At 44.5% G+C, this 22,218-nt stretch overlaps 1 protein-coding gene across 1 annotated transcript in view; it reads right to left on the bottom strand.

Moving 5' to 3' along the window:
* The window catches only part of GRHL3 (grainyhead like transcription factor 3), a 41,952-nt gene that overhangs the window by 2,015 nt on the left and 17,719 nt on the right, over window positions 1-22,218 (bottom strand). Inside the window, exons 3-15 of the mRNA XM_016187911.2 lie at window positions 18,543-18,604; window positions 16,357-16,702; window positions 16,034-16,107; window positions 15,473-15,626; window positions 15,140-15,251; window positions 13,144-13,238; window positions 10,250-10,408; window positions 9,649-9,727; window positions 9,412-9,545; window positions 7,697-7,731; window positions 6,427-6,515; window positions 5,502-5,587; window positions 3,022-3,086 (exon numbers count right to left, since the gene is read on the bottom strand). Coding sequence (XP_016043397.2) covers window positions 3,022-3,086; window positions 5,502-5,587; window positions 6,427-6,515; window positions 7,697-7,731; window positions 9,412-9,545; window positions 9,649-9,727; window positions 10,250-10,408; window positions 13,144-13,238; window positions 15,140-15,251; window positions 15,473-15,626; window positions 16,034-16,107; window positions 16,357-16,702; window positions 18,543-18,604 — 1,490 coding nt within the window. The remainder of the gene's footprint in view (window positions 1-3,021; window positions 3,087-5,501; window positions 5,588-6,426; window positions 6,516-7,696; window positions 7,732-9,411; window positions 9,546-9,648; window positions 9,728-10,249; window positions 10,409-13,143; window positions 13,239-15,139; window positions 15,252-15,472; window positions 15,627-16,033; window positions 16,108-16,356; window positions 16,703-18,542; window positions 18,605-22,218) is intronic.

Here is a 22,218-nt window from a genome sequence, read left to right as displayed (position 1 = left end):
CTGTAGGTTTTTTTTTCCCCCAAGAAGAGTAAACAAAACCCCTGAAGATACAAGGAAGTAGCATATGTAGGCGAAATACAGACAAGATAATTTTAAGTAGCAAGGGAGTAGAACAAGTGAGGATGCTGGCTAGCTCCTAGTAGGTAGTTGGCTGCTTTCCTAAGAACCCTATAGGGTCCCAGGCCTCAACCCCCAAGGTGGGAAGGAAATTGGACACAACTGTTACTCAAGCCTATGGCCTATGCCTAGCTAGTTGTCTCTACATTTCCAAGCAGTTGTTCTTCCAGAAGGAGTTCTAGGCTTAGGCTCTAAAGCCAGAGGGCTGACTGCCAGTGTCTAGTTATAGGATCCCCATTATCTGATCCTGTTTGAAGTTCCTGCATTTCAGAATAATCTCTTTTGGGGGGTGTAGGCTGGGCAGAGTCCAGAGGAGCCAGGTCTGTGGCATAAAAGTGGGTGCCCTGTATGTTAGGGTTTTCTGTTTGCTTCATGCAGTAGCATGTACTGAGTGTTTCTAGAACCAGGCAGTGTGCACCTGCCTTATGTGCACAAATGTGAGAGCCAATTTCCACTTTCAGCAGGGCCTCCCAGTGGTCAGATTATATGCCTACACACAAGGGCCCACAGAGCCTTTCCCCCAGGGTCAGTGAGAGCTCAGCCCTAGAGGCAGTGGCTTGTCATGAACAGCTGTCATAGAATTCAGGCTTCTTGTCATTTGCCAGCTTCTACTTATCTTCTGTTCTAGTTTTCATGAAACCTCTGGCCAATTGCCAGCAAAAACAGTGTATCTGTTAATCTTTCAAGCACGCAGTAGTGCTTGTAAAGCTGACTGTACCTACCTTTGTTCAGAGGATTTGGGGGGTAAAGGGGCTGGTTCTGTGAAAATAAACTAGCCCACTGATTGGAATGTCTTGTTTCTGAGAGGAGGAGAGTCTTGAGTCTGATTCTGAGGGAGGCAGCAAGTGAGCCTGGCCTCTCCTCTCCCAAAGCCTTTTTGGAAACTTTTTAAATCCCAGGGCTGCCAGTGTGTATGGGAGTAGGGTACCTCTGCAGGCCTGCTAAGTGATGCCCTAGCCTATGGTGCTGTGCAAATAAATCAGCCAGCTTGGCCACAGCCTTTATTTACACATTGATTAGTGGTTAGAGGAACAATCCAGAGGCAAGATAAAACTACAGGTACATGCACAGGCTTTAGACAGGCCAGGGCTCCTCCTGCCAGTTAGTAACTCTGTGATCCTGCTACTATTCTGAACCTCAGTTTCCTCATCTGTAGAAATAAAGATGATTGTATCGAAACTCAAAGGGTGAGAATGATGCTTGACAGTTCCTGAGCTCAGCACCTGGCATGCAGGAAGTGCTCCATGAATTGAAGTCACTATAATTATGTTTAAATAGCTAGCGGGATCTTAAGGAAAAGACTTATAACTCAGCTAGTAGGTCTAGCTAGTGGGGTGAAGCATCCTTATGTGCAAACTCCAGCCCCTAGTTCTAAACACAGACATTTTCTAACCCTTCAGCCCTAGGCAGCCCTGCTGCAGATGGGGCTGCAGCCTCAGGTGTGGGCACTGGCACTGAAGGGGAAGTAGAGCTGGGCTTGTCTGGGCAAAGCGGAGCCTGCCCTCTGCTATGAGCTAGATTCTGCTCCAAGAGAGCGTGTGAGCCCCAGTTTGAAACCGAAACTTGGAAGAAAACACACACAAAACCCCAGACACTCATACAACCAAAACCAAATTAATTTTTTTCCCAGGGGCTGCGGAGCTGGACAACTTTCCCCCACTCCGCCCAGCTGAGGGGAGGCTGGGTGGGAATCAAGGAGGAGGGAGACAGGGAGGCAGTGGGGTCAGGGAGACAGGGAGGCAGGGTGGGCAGGGCCTGGCCTGTGAGGCAGGAAGCTGTGCCTGACTGGATGGGCCCTTGGCCTGAGAATGAAGCCTACCTCACTCTGCAGAGTTTAATAAAAGGAAAGCTGAGGGCTGACAGCCAGGGGCAATGCCTGAGTACTTTCAGAGTTAGGAAGTTAGTGTAGCTTAACTCTGGTTAGATAGTCAGGAGCAAGAGAATCAAGTCTGAGCTGTGGAGTATTTCCCAAGGCCTGATCTTTAATCCTCTGGGCAGCAAACCACAGTGATAACTCTTCACTGACTGGAGCCCTACACTGGGCTGGTAATGTAGCCTAGTTAAGAAAGGCTGCAGAGAGAGGCCCAGTTCACTGTCTCTGACCAGCGAACCCAAATCTAAGAGGGCAATTGTCATGTGGTCCTTTGCCTTCCTCCTGCCAAAGGGTCTCTTGGGCCCAAAACTAAAGGTACTGTGGCCCTGAGCACTAATCCCCAGGAGCCTAAGGTAGGCAGCAGGCATTGTCCTGCTCCCTGGAGGGGAGAGCTCACTCCCTCCTGTCCAGATCAGACCTCAGTGTGGAAGCAGCCAGCAGAGCACTCCCAGTGGATTTCCTCATATTCCCTTTCTAGTCTCATCACCAGCTACTCCCATCTTGGATCCCCCTTACATAGACAGTAGCAACAGTGCTGGGCCTTTCTGTCTCTCTGTCTTTATTCCACTTTCTCCTGAGCATTGCACTTTTGAGCCTCAAATGTAGTTGTGAGGACTGAATGAAACATATTTAACTCAGTACCTGACACATTAGTATGTGGTCAAGTAAATGGTAATGACTAGTAGCAATATTACTGTAATCAAATGACTTGACTATCTAGTAGCCTTGGAACTTCATCCTGGATCTTCTATGAATAGCAGTGTGACCTTGCCCTTGCCCTCCACCCCAGGGGACCATGTATAAAGACCTTTCTCCTGCTCCTATTCCTTTCCAATAGTGATCAATGTCTGGTCTCTGTGGGTTGTCTTTGGTTTGACTGGGGCACTCTAGTCAGCAAATACCAATATGGCTCAGCATTGAGCAGCAGGTCTCTGAAGGGCACAGGGAAACTGCTTAGAACTCGAGTCAACACTTACCTGAAATGGCCAGAGTGGAGGCAAAGGGGAGGGAGAACTGTGCTGGGTACTTACCCCCGCTTGCATTTCTTGTAGACTTTACATATGTTCTCTTCAGGGAGCCCATACTTCTCAGAGATCTGGAAGAGAATAGTAAGGATTCATTGTCTGCTGCTCAGCTTGCATTTAAATCAGTCTTTTATACTATTTTTTAAAAAAAATTTCTCACTTATAAAAATAATATACATCCAGATTATAAAAATATGAATAAAATTATAATAATCCATAATTCCATTTCTCAGAAATAAATACCATTAACATATGAGTTCATTCCTTCCTATCTCCTGGAAATAGATATATGTCCATATAACTTTTTAAACTGGTCATCCTGTGATTCTCCTCACATCACAAACTCTTGGCAGACAGCATGATTAGTAAATGTGAAGTATTCCCAAGTGCACCTGCTATTTCCCTAAACCTTGCCTCTATGGTCAGACATTTGGATTGCTCTAGTGCTAAGGGCTCCCCATTCACCCACCTACATACAGGCTGACTTAGTGCAAACCACATGTGGAGAGGGTCATGGCACCTATTTTATAGAATTGCTGGAAGAACTAAAGGAATTGGTTTGCACTGAGCACTCAGGGCATTTCCTGGCATATACTAATATTTCAATAAAGGATCACTTATTTTAGAAGTGGAAGAGGTGCTCCTTGCCTTGTTGTGAAGGACATTTTTCTCTTCTAGCTGGAATATTGATCCCATTTAATGAATAACAGTGCAGAACTCAGAGAAAGTAAAACATGCACCCGAAGTTTAGCCTAGAATCTAGAGTTTTTGCCTCCATTACATCCAGAATGTTGGAGTGGATTCTACATGTGAAGAAATTGCATCTCAGAAGCTTGTGACTAAGGTCACATAGTCACATAGTCAGAGGCAGTCATTTCTATCCAAACTTCTCAAAAGGCTCTTGGGCTGGCAGATCTGATCTGTTTCCACCTCCTGGAGTAGCAGACTTGAGTTGTTCATTCTGAGTCTCAGTTTCTTAATTTGTAAAGTGGATGTAACAATGGAATTGACAGATGGGTTGGTCATGCCCATAAATTGTGATGATTATATCAAAGGGCCAGTGCTGAGGTTGCGCACTGGTGAGAGCCCAGTTCCTTGCTGCTGCTTAATATTACTGATTGCTTTCATCTATAGGTCAAGGGCTCCTGATTTAGGTTGCTTTCCTGGGATATTTTAGGAAGCAGGTCAGATTCAGACCCACAGTTATTTTCTGTCTTGACAGAGCTCCCTCCAGGTAAGAAAGGCTCTTACATTATTTTGATAGTGAGGTCTGAGCTACCAGTCTACAAGTAGAGCTCAACTCAATCTAAGGAAGAACTTAGGAACTTTCTAACCATAAGTTGTAATAAGACAGCAGAGGCTGCTCTATAAGATAATGAGCTCTTCATTCCTGGAAATATACAGGTCAGACGGGAATGCCCACTTGCAGAGACTATCAGGGGAGAGTGCTAAAGCAATGAGAGGCCAGCCTTTTATGGGGCTGTCCAACCCAAGGATTCTGAATCTGCATTGGGTGACATTAATGGTGTTTTGTGAGCCCAACTTCCTGGGACTGGTGCCAGGCAGGGCCGATAATCACGTGGAGAGCACAGGATAGCACAGCAGAGTGGAGAGAACTTGGACTGGAACCCCCGCTCTGTCATTTCTAGTAACCTTGGCAAGTCTCCTGGACTCTGGAGACTGCTTCCTCATGGGAAATGAGAAAATAATAAGACCCAGTTTCCAGGGTCAATTGGAAAAAAATATTCTAGCAAGTACTGCAGGCCTGACCAAATGCCAGGCACACAGTAAGTCTTCAATAAAAATGAGTAAATGCTACTCCTTGGTCATTTTTCTCTTTCCAACATAGCACCTTGGCAGCTTCTGATTTCCTAAGTGGTCTGACTTAAGCATAGGCAGCTCTGATAGAGGCTGTTCACTCAGTTTCTAGTTGAGCCACAAAGTTACCATACACTTTGGGGACATTTCACTTGATTCTTATTCTTAGAAATTTGGGGGTGGGAGTGGAGAAGGTCTCAGATGCCACCTTTAGCTACCCCACCCAACCACAAACAGGAGAAATGAGGCCCCCCTGGGAAAGGAAAAAGAATATCTCTGGGGCCTGGCCTTTCTGGGTTTCATTCCCATTAAAACAGAAACAGGTTTGCAAAGCCAACAAAAAGCTCTGGCCTGTCAGACAGCAGCCATCAGATTAAGGAGGATTTATAGTGTGTGTGACTCCCAGGGTGGAGCCAGGGTTCTGGCTGGGAGATAACATCACAGAGGCACAGCTCCACGAGCCAGCCCCACAAACCAACACCCCCCTCCCCCCAGCCCCCCCCCCACATCCCAACACACCAGGAGTGGGGACAGGTGGGTCACCAGAAAGGCAAAATTTTAACATATTCTTTCTCAGCACTTTCCTGTGAAAAATTAAAACTGGGTAGTGACATATACAGGTTAGACAGGGTTCTGGCAAAAGAGGGCAAGTCCACCAGGCCTCTTACCGCATTCCTCAGTCCTTTCAGGTCCGGGGTCTTCAACATAAGGGCATCAAACACCTCCTCAGTCTCCCTCCGCACGTACAACAGGACTGAGAAGCAATGGGGAAGCTTTTAGTGGTTTGAGGAGGGTAAATAAGCCCGAGAACACCTCAGGGCACAGGAGAAACTTACAAATATTTAAAACACAAGATTGATTTCTGCCAAAAGGGCAAATTTTTTCTGAGGGTCTGTACCCAGCTGGGAAACAGTCCACCAGGTTCTGCACGTCCCATGTACCTGTTCAGACTATGCTGACCTTGGCAGGCTTGAATCCCTACCCCCCCCCCTCCCCCAGCTAAGTGACCTTTGCAGAAATTATCTTCACATCACTGAGCCTCATTTCATCCTCATGGGAAGTGGAGATGGCTCTACCTTTCTGTTTTATAGAGTTGTGGAAATTAGTGACATGGCATTTGTATACCAAAAGTAATGCAAGGCTCAATTCATAGTTGTTTGAAGTTTTGATTTGAGCTATTAGGTTTTTTTTTTTTTTTTTTCCTGATGGTCAGATTTACAGTGTCAAGGCTAGAAAAGCAGGTATGGAAACTGCATCTGACTTCTTCCCTTATCAGAGAAAGTGGGGGTGGGGGACACTTGCCAGTCTAATGAGCCCATTGTCTTTTCTGGTTACCCCCAAACACCTAACTCTAACAAAGTCAAAAGAGAAAAAAGCCCTTTAACCCCATTGTTCTCACTGCAAACATCTTGGGTGCCCTGCTCACCTTTGGCCCCACCCTCAGGTCTGGACCAGCACAGCTTCAGGATTAAAGCAGTGACTCATGCCCTTACCACTGGGGTGAGTGACACTAGTGTTTGGGGCTTTGGGAAAGGCTTTATGGGAGGTGAGGGCAGTGGTAGGTTCAGACAAGTGAGATGGAAATGAGGTTACCTCTCTGGAGATTGTCTTCCTTGGCCTGTTTTGAGGGTAGAGGCTCAAATTCCTCAGCAAAGGGTGAGCAGGTACGCTTCAGAGGCAGCCTATGGAGACAGAAGGAAAGGGATTGTAAGGAACCCAGTGGATCTCAGCAGCAGAGAAGATCCATAATGATGTGTGGGCTTAAAGCAGTGGAACGACAAAGTAGCACATTCTGAAGTTAGACTACTTGAGTTCAAATCCCAGCCCTGCCCATCACTAGCTGGATGAACTGGGACAAGTATCTTGGCCTTTCAATGTCCACATCTTTAAACAGAGCAATACTAACTACTTTATACAGCTATGAGGCTAAAGGAGATAATGCTTACTGCTCCTAGAATGACATGTGCCATCGAGTAAGGCCTTAATACAATGTTTCATCATTGACAAGACTTATTTTTTAAGAATTAGATTGGATGTGAGATAGTGGGAGAAGGGATGGCTGTGAGATTTGAGTAAGACTTAGATTCCAGCCTGCCTCTATTACTTAAGAGCTGTGTGACTTGGGGCAAGTCACTTTATTTCTCTGAACCTCAATTTCTGCATCTAAAAGTCAAGCAATAAAATGCTGCTAAACCTTGGGAGATGTTGTGATGTAGTAAAGGATATGATCTGGTGTGAAAGTATCTCATAAAAAGCACCTCTTGCTTAGATTGAAGAATTTTCTATCAATAACAAGTAATCCCTGTAAAGTGCTTTCTCATATATAAAGGTTCAATCTTTGTACAGTCCTCTCACAACTGCCTCATCCTCTCCAGCTCAGTTTTCACACTTGACATATTTCTAGGCTGAGTTTGAGGAAGAAAGATAGTAGACTCTCCCCAGGATGAAGGCCTAAGGAGCCTCAGCAACACTAAGCCTTTTGGAGTGTAGTGAGCATGTTAGGGAAAGAGGATGTGGGCCTTCAACCCCACATTCTCCAGCAAAGAACCCCCTCCTCACTCTCTAAATCTGTATCACTACCTCAGACTTTCCCCCCTCTTTTTTTTTTTTTTTTTTTTTTTTTTTTTTACAAGCAGGTGTCTCGCCGGAGATTTGCCAACTTTTCACATAAAACAAACTCATAAAATCTCTGGCAGTTTCAGTGAGAAAGGAGCATGAATCTAGTTGGGAGGCTGGGGATAGAGACTCATGACTGCTCCCTCTGGATCTGGAGTGTGGTTTAGGGATGAGGGGGGTTGACAGTGTGAATAGGAAAAGGGGAGGCAAATGGAGAGGTGAGCAGAGAGGCTGCTTTTCTCCATACCTGTTGGAGCTGCTGTGTCCTGCTGAAGGTAGAACCTGCAATGAAGAAAAAATGCATTTTCCATCATAAACAGCAGCATAAGAGGAGCCCACAGCTACTAGAGCTTCCTAGGAAGGACAATCTTTGGTGGTGAGGGTAGGGGAGAGGTCATTTCAATATATTTTTAATCCATTATGTTCAGATAAATTCCCTTAAGTGAGCTGAGATCTTGATGTGAAAAGAAGCACTCAACCCAAGCTATGGATGAGTCAGGGGCTCAGGGAACATTTACAAGGTGTTAGAGGTGAACTTGGAGATCATGCAATGGTTAGAGCAGGTGGTCTTGAGTTTAATCCCTGGCAGAGTGATACTCTGGTTCTCTCTCTTCCCCCCCATCATTCATAAATAAATAAATAAATAGACAAATAAGTAAATAAGTACATTCTTTAAAAAAAAAGATGCTAAAGAAATGCTAGCAATATCAATAAACCAGAAATAATCTTGAGTGGCATCTCCCTTCTTGGTTGGAGAGAGGGTGGTCACTGCAGTGGCTATGCTATGGGGACCACTTCTAGGGAAGTGAAGAAAGGATGATGGACATAGCAAGAGCTTAAATGTGCATGTAGGGTGGCAATAGCAATATTGGCTACTCTCTCAGCTCCATAATCTACCTAGTTTTGTGTCAACACATTGAGTACATCTTGTACACCAAGAGCCATTTTTGCAAATATTCCCACCTTAGCATTGGTGAGTCATGACCTCAATGATAGAAAACAGTCAGAGTGTTCCATATGGAAGAAAACCAGTAGACAGAATCTTGGGTCTTGATTCTGTCACTGACTCATGTGCCCTTGTCTAGGAAAATGGGGATGACAACAGTCTCAACCTGGAAGGGTAGCTAGGGGTAGGGGAGTGGGGTGAAATTATGCAGTGCTCCAGGCTCATAAGGGGGCTCAATAAGTGACTGTGGCATTCAAGGGAATAGTTAGTGGTAGAGGGCATAGTTTCTGAAGCTAGGCTGCCTGGGTTTGGTCGCTCACTGGGTACTTTCAGGGAGGTCTCTAGGCCTCAGCATTCACCCCACAATACTAGGGAAAACAGTATTATTAACTTCATAGGGAGTTAAAGGTAAAAGAGCACCATATGGGAAGCCCTCAGACAGAGAAGCACCAGGCATGCAATGAGTCCTCACAGTGCTGCAGTGACCATATTATCTACCCATCCTCCCAGTGCAGCTACAATCTAACCTGGAGCTCAGATGTTAAAAACCTCTTCTCTATGTATAGACATGTGTGCATGTGTATGAAGATTTTAATGGTTATGAAGTCTTATTTCCTCACTGACATTCTTCCTTTTAGCACAATAAAAGATATGAATCAGAATCACTGGAGATATCTGACATGTGGCACTCTTAAACCATCCAGGATTCAACAGAGATTTTTCTTTTTGATGCAAAAAATATATCAGGACTGGGTCTGCAAAACATTGCCATGCACATGACCCAGGTTTGAGCCCAGCCATTATTGCACCAAAAAGAAGCTTCAGTGCTGGAGTACATCTCTTTTTGTCTCTGTCTACCTAAAAGATGTTGGCCTAGACAGTAAAGCCCCAGTGACAACAAAAGTATCAGGACCTCTAACCATCTAAATGGCCTGCATCAGGTTGTTCCCCACTGATCTGTTCTAAGGCATGTCCAGCCCAGGATCCAAGACCCTCTTTCAGCACAAAGTTCTCACCACTCCAGGGCGTTGCAGGCTGGAGAAGTGCACATTGGGGATGAACAGCACTGGTGGGGTCTCCAGGTCTGCTTCAGGTCGCAGGTAGGTGGTCTCATTGCCCCGAAAGCCAGACAACAGGCAGCCCTTGATGCCTAATGGGAAAAGAAAGACATTGTATCCTCAAGTGCCCCATGCTCTTTGGTCTTCTCCCCTTTAGCCCCAACCCAGTTCAGTTCCTAACCAAGCCCTACTGACCACTGTTGCTGGAGTCGGGACATTTGACCTTCCTCCGGAATTGCTTCCGCTCATCATCCCGCATCTTCCTCTCAGCTCCCTGCAGGGCAGAAGAGGAGGGATCACCAAGGGTCTTTGGATGGCCTGAATACGTTGCATATGCACCAGCTTTATACTTTCTTCCCTCAGTGAGACCAGGAAGTGGGTGTTTGCCCAACCCTGATAGCAATGTAGGCCATGCGAAAGATAGAAACACAGAGAAAGAAAAAAGCTGAAACAGAGAAGTAGAGAGAAAGAGAGGGGGAGACAGAGGGCAGGAGGAAGAGAGAAAAGTGGAACAGAGAAAGGAAAAGACAACCAAAATATGAGAAAGGTAGACAAGAAAAAAAGAAACATAAGGAATGACATTTATAGAACTCTAGGAAAGATAAAGAGATGAGAGAGATAGAAATGCAAACACAGGAAGAAATACATAAGCAACCAAGTCAGACAAATGACAAGCACACAAAATACAGAGCGAGAGCTTCAGAGAGCAAGAAACAGACAGACACACAGAGACTGGGGGTGGGCAGGCTGGCTATTTTCCCTCCCAGAACCCAGTACAGTCTGTCCCCCCAGCCACCTTGTCACAGAATATCTTGATCTGGCAGACAGCACGGTGCACCAGGCGTTCAGTACCGGAACCACAGTCATAAGTATCAATCTGTAGGTTCAAGGGGACTCCCTTCACCCCCTTCTGGGAGGAGAAGTCTGTGCTGAGGCAGTTGACACCGATGAACACCTGGGGGCAAAAGGGGAACTGGATGAACAGCTGTCCTACAACAACCTGTGTACTGGATATATGTCTTATATGTCTAACGAGCTTACAATACTTCTTAAGACAAACATCACACCAAATCATTTTTACAGATGGAGAAACTTATGCTGAGAAAAAGTAAACCTTCCCAAGGCAGCACAGGGAGCAGTAGGGAGAGATGGGGGTGGTTTTGAGGCCAGGCTCTTCACTATTGGGTAATGCAGCTTCCACTGAATTTTCTAAGTACAAAGGATCAAGGCCCTGAAAAGGATATTAAGGGTCTATTTACAGCCTCAAATTCAGAGCTTCTCCTCCTCCTCCTTCTTCCTCTTCTTCTTCTTCTTCTTCCTTCTTCTTCTTCCTTCTTCCTCCTCTTCTTCCTTCTTCCTCTTCCTTCTTCTTCTTCCTTCTTCTTCCTCTTCTTCCTCTTCTCCTTCTTCTTCCTTCTTCTTCCTCTTCTTCTCCTTCCTCTTCTTCTTCTCCTTCCTCTTCTTCTTCTCCTTCCTCTTCTTCTTCTTCCTCTTCCTCTTCCTCTCCTGCTCCTCCTTCTCCTTCTCCTTCTTCTTCTTCTTTTGCAAGAAAAGAGAAATATCCTCTCTTCCTAGCTCCTCATTTTCCTGCTGGCCTCAGGCCATCAAGGATGAGACACTGACCCTCTACCCCTCCAGCCATCACTGCATTTATCATCCAGATGCTAAGCAAGTGGAGCCTTTGTGCAGTGTTGTGATTTTCAGAATGGAATGAGTCTGCACATTAAGTCACCCATATGTAGAGTGGGAAGGTGGCTTTGGATAAAGCCATTAACTTTCCAAAACCTCAGTTTTCTTATCTGTGCACCAAATTTGCATATCTGAAGCTCTAGAGGCCCCAGGTTTAACCCCTGGCATTACCATAATCCAGAACTGCACAGCACTCATTTCTCCCCCTCATTAAAATAAAATATATAAAAAATTTTAAGAGGTAATTAAAAATGCCTTGTGTGGCTATAAGAAACATCCAGTGGATTTGGCATGTGGAGAATATTGGACATAGAACTATTATGACACAGAGCAGGAGTCTCGACCCATGTGGAGGCCCATCTGAAAGCAGCCTGCATTCAGTTCTAGGTTAGCATCCCCTGACAAGCTCACCTGGTCACCCAGGTGAGCTGACCCCCTCCCACCAGGGAGTGCTACGGTCAGATCCCACTCCAAATTGCTCTTAGTAACATTTCCCTTGGAAGTGACCCTGACCTGAACAGTGAAGTAGTGACCAAGACCCTTTTCCTTCCGAGTGGGGGTTGGACCTTTGGGTGCATACCAGACATACCTCCCCCTCAGCCTGCTCAGCCCAAATATATCCCCCACCCAGTGTACACCTGAGAAAGACCTGAGCCTGGGGGCTTAAGAGGCTGTGAGAAAATCCCAACCGAAACCCACCTCTCCCTTCCCATGAAACTCTTTCCCCATACCTCCCAGCACTGGAGGCCCCAGCTCCTCCTCCAGCCCCTGAAGTCTGTTTGAATAATAATCCCCCTCCTTTGTGCCTCCTTTTGTGTTTTCAGAGCCCCTTCACCTCCATTTTCTCCAGGCAGCCTGAATAGCCCTAAGAGGCCTGCAGGGAGACAGGGATTAGCTTCCCTGCCTACTGAGGCCAGAAATAACCCAGACACAATCCTAACCTGATGAGATAAACATAGTCCAGGGTCACCCAGACCCCGACTCTTTAGACTAGTGACTTTTCCACAGTACCATCTCTCTGAACAGAAAGGCAAGACACAGAGGTCTAGAAACAAGCTGATCTCAAGCATGAAGGCTGGGAAGACTCTAAGAGGCTTAACTATTGATAGGAAAGAAAGGTTCTCAGTTCTCTCCAATGGGCTTGGCACTATGCCAATCCCTTAGACCTAAGTGTGATCTTATGGAATCTTCACCACACTCCTAGGAAACAGAATGTCGTTCCCTTACAGGCTCAAGCAGTGAGGAAACTGGGATTCTAGAGGCCTCCTATACTAGACTACAAAGCATCCTTTCTGCAGCACTGCACTGATGCACAAGTCAGGAAACCTGGTGTCATCAGTATTGTCTTCAGTGACAATACTTTGCTAAAGGGTTGCACAGGATTAATACACTTACCACTTATGTGGAATACTGGGCTCTACCTTTTAAAATATTTATTCCCTTTTGTTGCCCTTGTTTTATTGTTGTTATTATTGTTGTTGTTACTGATGTCGTTGGATAGGACAGAGAGAAATGGAGAGAAGAAGGGAAGACAGAGGGGGGGAGAGAAAGATAGACACCTGCAGACCTGCTTCACCGCTTGTGAAGTGACTCCCCTGCAGGTGGGGAGCAGGGGGCTTGAATCGGGATCCTTAAGCCGGTCCTTGCGCTTTGTGCCACCTATGCTTAACTCGCTGCACTACTGCACGACTCCCTGGGCTCTACCTTTTATCTACCTGATCCTCACATCTCAACATATTAGTGGGTGCTGTGATTACACTCCAGTGTGACAGTTAAGAAGACCAAGGGACTTAGGCAGTGATCCATGGGCAGAGATCTGAGATGTAAGCCCAGCTGCTCTCTCTGAAGAGACTGTGCATCTCTATATCCTGCTCTTTCCATCGACACCCTCAGCAGAGCAAGCAGATGGCACAGTCCCAGGGACAGGCAAACTTCCCTCAGAATGGGCCCTTCTAGGTGGCCCAGCCCTTTCCTGGCTGTGCCCCCACACCCAGCACTCACCTTGGCCTCCTCAGTGACATTCCACATGAAAGACAGAGCATTGTAGGCCACCTCCTCAATGTGCTGCACAGTGTTGAAGTTTTCTTTGCAGTCAGCTGAAACCATAAGAGACCAAAAGGAGAGTGAAGAGGGAAAGGATGTGTGGGGAGTCAGGCTTCATTATAGGCATGGATTTGCCTCTGCTTCTCCAAGAACAATGGAGGGAAAAAAACCTCTCCCCTAAGAGTCCAGGGAGGAGACTGGCCAGTGTACCCTAGGTTTTAGCCTGAGAAGTCAATTTGCCTAAACCTCAGAGGGAATCCTTAGCTTTGCCAATGAGGCCAGGGTCCCCAACATTTCTGACTAGAGATAGAGTTTTCACTGAGATTGTGATTTAGGAGATTTCCCAGTAAAATCAGCAGCAATAAGAATAATACTTCTAATTGTGGTAGAGACAGCAGTAGTCACTAAGGTTTTTTTTTAAAAAATTTATATTTTATTTATTTTCCCTTTTGTTGCCCTTGTTGTTTTATTGTTGTAGTTATTATTGTTGTTATCACTGTTAGATATGACAGAGAGAAATGGAGAGAGATGGGGAAGACAGAGAGGGAGAGAGAAAGATAGACACCTGCAGATCTGCTTCACTGCCTGTGAAGCGACTCCCCTGCAGGTGGGGAGGCAGGGGCTCGAACTGGGATCCTGATGCTGGTCCTTGTGCTTTGTGCCACATATGCTTAACCCGCTGCGCTACCGCCCAACTCCCTACTGACAAGATTTTAAACTATTAGTATCTGAATGGTAGTATTACTATCATTTACTGAACACTTATAATATTGTAAGTCTTTAGTTATCCTCATAATGATATTGAATATTCAGCTGACACATGAGGGAAAAAATGAAATAAAATCCAGAGAAGTTTTGTTACTTGCCCAGAGTCACAACTTTAAAAATGTAGAACAGGGACTGGATCTCAGCTCTGCCAAGCTCCTGAACCCACACTCCTAACCACTCTACTTTCAGCCTCTTGTGTGTTGCTACAGTGTCTTTTATTTGCATCATAGTCTCCAGCACATGTAAAAAATATGCAAGTAAAAAACAGTATCACAGATAGGACAACTGGCTTTATTCAACTTGACAGTTGAAGAAACAGACTCAGGTAAGGGGTTAGGGTTAGGATTAATCACACAGGAAGAGATTGATGGAGACACAACCTGGGGATACAATTACAGGGTTTACACCCCCCCCACACACACACACATACCTACCTCAAGGACAGGGTAGGGGCAAGCAGCACACAAAGAAAGCCTTTCCCCTACCCCTCCCTGCCTGCTGACAGAGCCCAAGGCAAAAACTGTCCCTGTACCATGCTTCATTTTTTCCAAATCACCCACTGCCTACACTGTTATCTTACACATTTGTGTCTCAATCAGCTACAAATACTAATAGAGACAAGCAGACTAGCATCACAGGGGTCTATTTATCTGACACTACTGGAGTCCCCAGGGTTCTGTTTATGCCGATACAACACAGAAAAGAGGCAACTGCTTCCAGCTGATAGGTCCCCATAAACCCCCTAGTGTTTGCCCTGGAGGCTGAGGCTAGAAAGGAGAAAGATGCAAATCCCCACAACCACTACCCTCCTCCCTTTGACCTGAAGCCTGGGATCAGGAAAGCCACTGTCTGGGATCAGAATTAAGGTCTGCAGAAGTCAGAGAGGACCAGGGGAGGACAAAGTTGCAGTAAAAAAGGCCTGAGTGGGGCTGGATGGTGGTACACCCAGTTGAGTGCACATCACAAACTCCTATATCCTATTTGCTGAGGGAAGATTTGAATGCAGTGAAGTAGAGCTACAGGTCTCTTTCCTTTTCTATCTCCCCTTTAATCTTGATTGCTGTCTCTATCCAATAAATAAAATAAAATATTTAAAGAAGGGTCTGAATGGGATGTGTGTGAGTGACTGTCAGAGAAAGAGAATCAGAGAAAGAAACTGAGATGAAGGGATTGGGTGGACTCTTACCCACATCGATGACCCGCTGCTTGGCAGTAGGTTGCCGGGAATGCCAATGCTTCCAGAACCGTAGCTGCTCTACTGGGACCTTCTCGTTGTCAAAGACAACCATCACCACACTCTGCAAAAACAGTGGTTGCTGTGACACCCACCCTCAGCAGAGATCCAGTCAGTACTGATTTTTCCCCAGACTTCAGACCTAGTGGTTCTGCCCTTTTGCCTCAGGTTCCACTACTCTAGCAATGGACACTTACCCAGTACCATCTCCTCCCGTGGTCTCTGGCAGGTAAAGCAATCTGAATTATTCCACCCCTTTCCCAAGTAGCTCCAGGGTCAACACACCTTGACTTTGTTTGAGGATAAGGAAAGGCCTTTGCCTCCTGCTGGAGTCCTCAGGGTAACAGGGTAGAACTGGCCCTTGTTGAGGTAGGCCATGGGTGATTCACCAGACTTGATGTGGATGGCTTTGGGGGAGCCCAAGGTGTACTCAAAGTCGCTGCAGGGGGAAGGAGAGGACAGTGAGACTAGACTTCCAGACAGCAGTGTACCAGAGGGAAAGGCACGGGAGCCTCAGGTTCTGCTATGGCCTTGAGCTGTGACCTTAGTTAAGCATTCAGTTTCCCTGGGGCTCAGTTTCCACATTTTGAGGTTTCCATTTAACTGTCTCCTGGAGTCACAATTCTGCTGAATAATGAAAACCAGAGTAATCCCGTAGGTAGGGGTGACAGAGCCAGAGAGGATACTAAGGGCAACAGACCCTTCATTTCCTTAGAAGGTGCTGAGCTCTGGATGCCCTACAGCTGCCAGTCATTCCCCCTTTCATATTTATGTCTGCTCTGAGGACAGTGTTAACTGTGTCTTTAGTCCCTTGATTACTGCCCAAGGGCCATGGGGCAGAGTTACCTCTTGGGGTTGGGATAGTCCTCTGGACATGGTGGTTCTGGAGATGCTTTCAGGATATCTGGGAAAAGCAGCGACTGCAGAGAAACAATCCAAGGAAAATAAGTGACCACATTCAGGACACTGGGTATCTGCCTTGGGCTGCCATATACAGTTGTACAGGTTGTTTACTACATGGATAATTGTCTGTGGCATTGCCCTATCTCTGCTCTAGGGCGCTTTCTCCCACCATTTCCAAAGCTCTGACTTCCTTACTGTCCTGTCTTCTCTACACATGCATATATATATCTAAGGAAGCCATAATGGGCAAGGGGGTAGGTCCTCACCTCCTGTGGGTCATCTTTGAAGGTGCTGTCAGGCTGCCAACGTTGTGTGGGCTGCACCCCATGAATGCTCTCAAACAAAGAGTTGAGAGAGCCATTATCATACACATCACTGGTGGGCAACAAGTAGCTGTCCACAGAGCCAGATTCCAGTTTGCTAGGGCCTGGGGGTAAGGGGGCTGCCTTGCCCTGAGTAGGCATGGTCGTCTCCAAGCTCATCAAGTTATTCTTCTTGAGCACATCTGGGTACTCTGGAGTCCCAGACACATTCTCTGTCAGGAATTTCATAAGGTGTGTGGGGCTTTCAAGGGGGGAAAGGTCCATTTCATATTCCATGCCATGGTAGTACCTGGAGAGAGAGGAGGGTTAAGTTAGTGTGCCTCTTCTCTCTGAGAGAAGAGGGTTTTTTGTTGGTTTGGACAGTGACATCACATAGACACACCGACCTTTCTTAACCTGATGTGATATGAGATCCTCCCAGCATACATAAAGCAAGACACTGGAGCAGACCAATATGTCACAGGAAGCATAGGGAAGATGGTGTCAAGAATGGAACTAAGTACGGGCTTGGGGCTGCTTATCTATGACAGTACTTGACTGTTCAAAAAAGAACAACAAAAAGCTTATTTCATAGAATCAAATGTCCCCACTTTAACATAAGTGCACTCATTATATATCTGTGTGGGCAGGTAAATCTGATATATATAGTTTATTTGTTTTAAGTTTTGAGGCAAATCCTATGCACCAAAATCAAGCGGAGGGGCCCAGAGCCAGTGGCACAAGTCTCAATGTCTGCTCTAGTTCATTAGATTTTCTGGCAGGCAGAGAGGTGTCTAGAGGGCTTTCTAGCAGATGCTCCACACAGTGTTGGGGAAGAAGGAAGTGGAAAAAGAGGGCCAGGGTCCTTCCAGTATCCATATGGCCATGAGCATGGTCTGGGCAGCTTTCTGCAAGGAAATAAACATAAGTGTCCAGAGGTACTAATGCCAGGCAGAGGGCCATAACAGCCAGGAGGAAGAAGTCAAGTGTCACCCCCTTCAGCCCAGGTTTCCTTCCTTAGGAGGAGGGTTTTGGAGCTGAGACAAAACAAAAACAAAAACAAAGAAAAACCTGCCTCTAGTGCTTTTCCATCAGTGTGGCTTTGAAGTCTGTTTTCAGTAAACTCTTGTCCACATGGCCTACAGACGTGTGTGTGTGTGTGTGTGTGTGTGTGTGTGTGTGTGTGTGTGTGTGTGTGTGTGTTTACATGCATTCTAGCAGGGTCTCAAGACTTTCATGGGCCCTAGTCTCTTGATTTCATAGCTCTCTTCCTCCACAAAGATACAAATAAAAAGTTTTATTTTATTTTAATTTTTTAAATGTTTTTTAAAAGTTATTTTTAAAAATATATATATTTTGTTCATTTTAATGAGAAAAAAAAAGACTAGAGCATTGCTCGCTCTGGCTTATGGTGGTGCGGGGGATTGAACTTGGGACCTTCGAGACCTCAGGCATGAGAATAGTTTTGCATGACCATTATTATGCTGTTCCCCAGGTCACAAATAAAAATATCTTAATTGGGTCAGGTTGTGGCACATCTGGCTGAGTGCACATGGACCCAGGTTCAAACCCCCGGTCCCCACCTGCAAGGGGAAAGCTTTGTATGTGGTGCAACAGTGTTGTAGGTGTCTCTCTGTCTCTCTCCCTATCTCTCCTTCCCATCTCGATTTCTGGATGTTTCTATCCAATTAATAAATATAATAATAATAAAAGATTTAAGAATATTTTAATTATATTTATTTTTTTTTCTTTTTTATTAGCTAGGGTAGAGAGAAACTGAGAAGGGCAGGGGAGATAGAAAGGGAGAGAGAAAGAAAGACATCTTCAGACCTGCTTCACCAGTTGCAAAGTTTCCCCCCTGCAGGTGGGGAACAGGGGCTCAAAACCAGGTCCTTGCATATAGTAAATTGTACATTCTATAGATGCATCATGACCTGACCCCTTAATTACCTTTTATAATTGCATTATCAGACACATTAGGTATATAGATAAATATAGTCTAGTTGTTGGGGTTTTTTTTTTTCATTTTAAGGCACTAAAATACTTACATGGGCTATCAACAGTGCCTCTCATATTCTTTGCCCAGCAGATAGTAAGCCTGACTGGGGGAGGTGCAAAGAGGCAGAGGGAGTAACATCAGCAAGCCTCACCTCTTTCCTTGGTCATTCCGGCCCCCAGTGCTGGAGGATAGTATCCGCTTCTCCTTGGGGCCCTGACAGGAGAAGAAAGAAGGGTTTATACATGATTCATGGTAGGAACCTCAATCCCCTTCCATTGACGTGGCCAAGCAGGGGAGCAACTGTCACAGGGAGAAAAGCTACCAGGCCTTTGGTTGATAGAAGCTCCAGGGACATCATCTAGAGCCCCAAGTATGGGGAAGGGATAAAATCCTCCAATATTAGCAGTTAGAAAACATGGAATCTGTTTCCTCAAGATAGTGGAGTCTATATATAGCAAACCTACAGCCAACATCATACTCAATGGTGAAAAACTGGAAGCATTCCCCCTCAGATGAGGTACTAGACAGGGCTGTCCACTATCACCATTATTATTCAACATAGTGTTGGATGTTCTTGCCATAGCAATCAGGCAGGAGAAAGGAATTAAAGGGATACAGATTGGAAGAGAAGTCAAACTCTCCCTATTTGCAGATGACATGATAGTATACATAAAAACAAAAACAAACAAACAAAAAAAAACTAAGGAATCCAGCAAGAAGCTTTTGGAAATCATCAGGCAATACAATAAGGTGTTAGGCTACAAAATTAACATTCAAAAGTCAGTGGCGTTCTTCTATGCAAACACTAAGACACAAAGAAGTGGAAAGATATTCCATCTTCATGGGTTGGAAGAATCAACATCATCAAAATGAGTATACTACCCAGAGCCATCTACAAATTGAATGCTATCCCCATCAAGATCCCAAGCACATTTTTTAGGAGAATAGAACAAATGCTACAAATGTTTATCTGGAACCAGAAAATACCTAGAATTGCCAAAACAATCTTGAGAAGAAAGAAAAGAACTGGAGGCATCATGCTCACAGATCTCAAATTGTATTATAGGGCCATTGTCATCAAAACTGCTTGGAACATGAATAGACACAATGACCAGTGGAATAGAACTGAGAGCCTGGAAGTAAGCTCCCACACCTATGGACATCTAATCTTTGACAGAGGTGCCCAGACTATTAAATGGGGAAAGCAGAGTCTCTTCAACAAATGGTGTTGGAAAAAAGGGTTGAAACATGCAGAAGAATGAAACTGAACCACTATATTTCACCAAATACGAAAGTGGAAAATTCCAAGTGGATCAAAGACTTGGATGTTAGACCAGAAACTATCAGATAGTTAAGAGGAAAATATTGGCAGAACTCTTTTCCGTATAACTTTTGAAAACATCTTCAGTGAAACGAATCCAATTACAAAGAAGACTAAGGCAAGCATAAGCCTATGGGACTACATCAAATTAAAAAGCTTCTGCACAGCAAAAGCTTGGTTTGCTGTGCAGAAGCTTGGTTTGCACTACCCAAACCAAGAGACCTCTCACAGAATGGGAGATCTTTACATGCCATATATCAGACAAGAGGCTAATAATCAAAATAAATAAAGAGCTCACCAAACTCAACCACAAGAAAACAAATGACCCCATCCAAAAATGGGGAGAGGACATGGACAGAATATTCACCACAGAAGAAATCCAAAAGGCTGAGAAACACATGAAAAAAATGCTCCAAGTCTTTGATTGTCAGAAAAATGCAAATAAAGACAACAATGAAATATCACTTCACTACTGTGAGAATGTCATACATCAGAAAAGGTAACAGCAACAAATGCTGGAGAGGTTGTGGGGTCAAAGGAACCCTCCTGCACTGCTGATGGGAATGTAAGCTGGTCCAACCTCTGTGGAGAACAGTCTGGAGAACTCTCAGAAGGCTAGAAATGGACCTACCCTATGATCCTGCAATTCCTCTCCTGGGGATATATCCTAAGGAACCCAACACACCCATCCAAAAAGATCTGTGTACACATATGTTTTTAGCAGCACAATTTTAATAGCTAAAACCTGGAAGCAACCCAGGTGTCCAACAACAGATGAGTGGCTGAGCAAGTTGTGGAGATGTATATATATATATATATATATATATATATATATATATATATATATATATATATATATATATACTCAGCTATTAAAAATGGTGACTTTACTGTTTTCAGCTGATCTTGGAAGCACCTTGAAAAAATCATGTTAAGTGAAATAAGTCAGAAACAGAAGGATGAAAATGGGATGATCTCACTCTCAGTCAGAAGTTGAAAAACAAGATCAGAAGAGAAAACACAAGTAGAACCTGACCTGGAATTGGCATATTGCACCAAAGTAAAAGACTGGGGTGGGTAGGCGAGGGAGGGGGGAGAATACAGGTTCAAAAAGGATGACATAGGACTTAGTGGGGGTTGTATTGTCATATGGAAAACTGGGAAAATTATGAATGTACAAACTATTATATTTACTGTCAAATATAAAACATTAATTCCCCAATAAAGAAATTTTAAAAAAAGAATCCCCCCTAAAAAAAAAGAAAACATGGAATTTGGAAAAGCAGTCAGGCCTGAATTAAGTTCAATTTCTTTAACGAAATATTTATTCATTCATTAATGGGGTGGTGGTGGTGACAAGAACATCACTCTGGCTCATGCAATCCTAGGTCCCAAACTCGAGACCTTATGTCCTAAGGTTGTCCAATGCCTTATCACTGTACCACCTCCCAAGCTTCTTAAGCTCTAGTTATATCAGTTACTGTGAATTTAAATGCACCATTTTCAGTTTCACTTTCTTCCTATGTCAAGTAGGAGATTGTGGCACTTACTTCATAAAGATTATAAAGCTTTATTAATAAAAATAATGCTGGCTGCTTTTCAATAACATACCTCCTATGCACTAGACTCAATATTAAGTACCTTTTATGTGTTCTCTAACTTAATCTTCACAACTACTCTATAATATCTGTTTGTTATTCTCATTATATAGACGAGAAAAAATGAAGCCCAGAGGCTCTGCTATCTTAGTATCTACAAGCTGGGACCTCCACATTTGTACCTCTTCGGTTCTATTCTTAGACCCATTGTATACTACCTATGTGATGTTGGGCAAGTTCCTAAAACTCTGTGTACTCTGGACACAGTCCGAAATGAAGCATGCTGCGGTGGTACTGGTTGCATTGATTAGGCTGGGATCAACAGGCACCATATCAGTTGATATGTATTGGGAGAAGCCTGCTGGAAAATGAGCCTCACCCTAGAGATTTCAGGACTGGAAGAAACATGGGCTTTATAGAGAAAGGGGAAGGTTCCTGCTGTCTTAGGGTTTAAGAAAGCAATAAAGAGTTATAGCTATAACCAAATCATTTGGCAATTGGGTTAACTTTGAAAATTCCATTGTTAGGATTTGCTGTATCATACAAGACCTCACCATAATTCATGACCTTTTATGCTATTTATATATAGCTGTATCTTATAAAGTAATGCCACTAGTTGCTTCTGTTCATCCTGGTCTAAGCCTTTTGGAGACAATATTTCAAAGAACAAGTCATTATTAGAAATGTATTAACAATTTGAGCCCATTGTTAAAATTCACTCTGATTTCCAATTTGAAGTCTTAAGTGCTTTAGATTGAAGGAATTCAGCCTATGGTCTATACATCAAAAAGTTTGAGACATTCAATCCATTTTCCCCTCTCATATTAATTAAATAGTTATTTATGAGACTTAAGTTAAAAGGAGTATATATTAACACTATTCCTACCTACTTTCCCCATATTTGGGAG

Source organism: Erinaceus europaeus, chromosome 13, assembly GCF_950295315.1.
Source record: "Erinaceus europaeus chromosome 13, mEriEur2.1, whole genome shotgun sequence".
NCBI classification, from domain to species: Eukaryota; Metazoa; Chordata; class Mammalia; order Eulipotyphla; family Erinaceidae; genus Erinaceus; species Erinaceus europaeus.
Note: the sequence above shows the minus strand (reverse complement) of the source record. Positions and strands in the feature narration are given on the sequence as shown.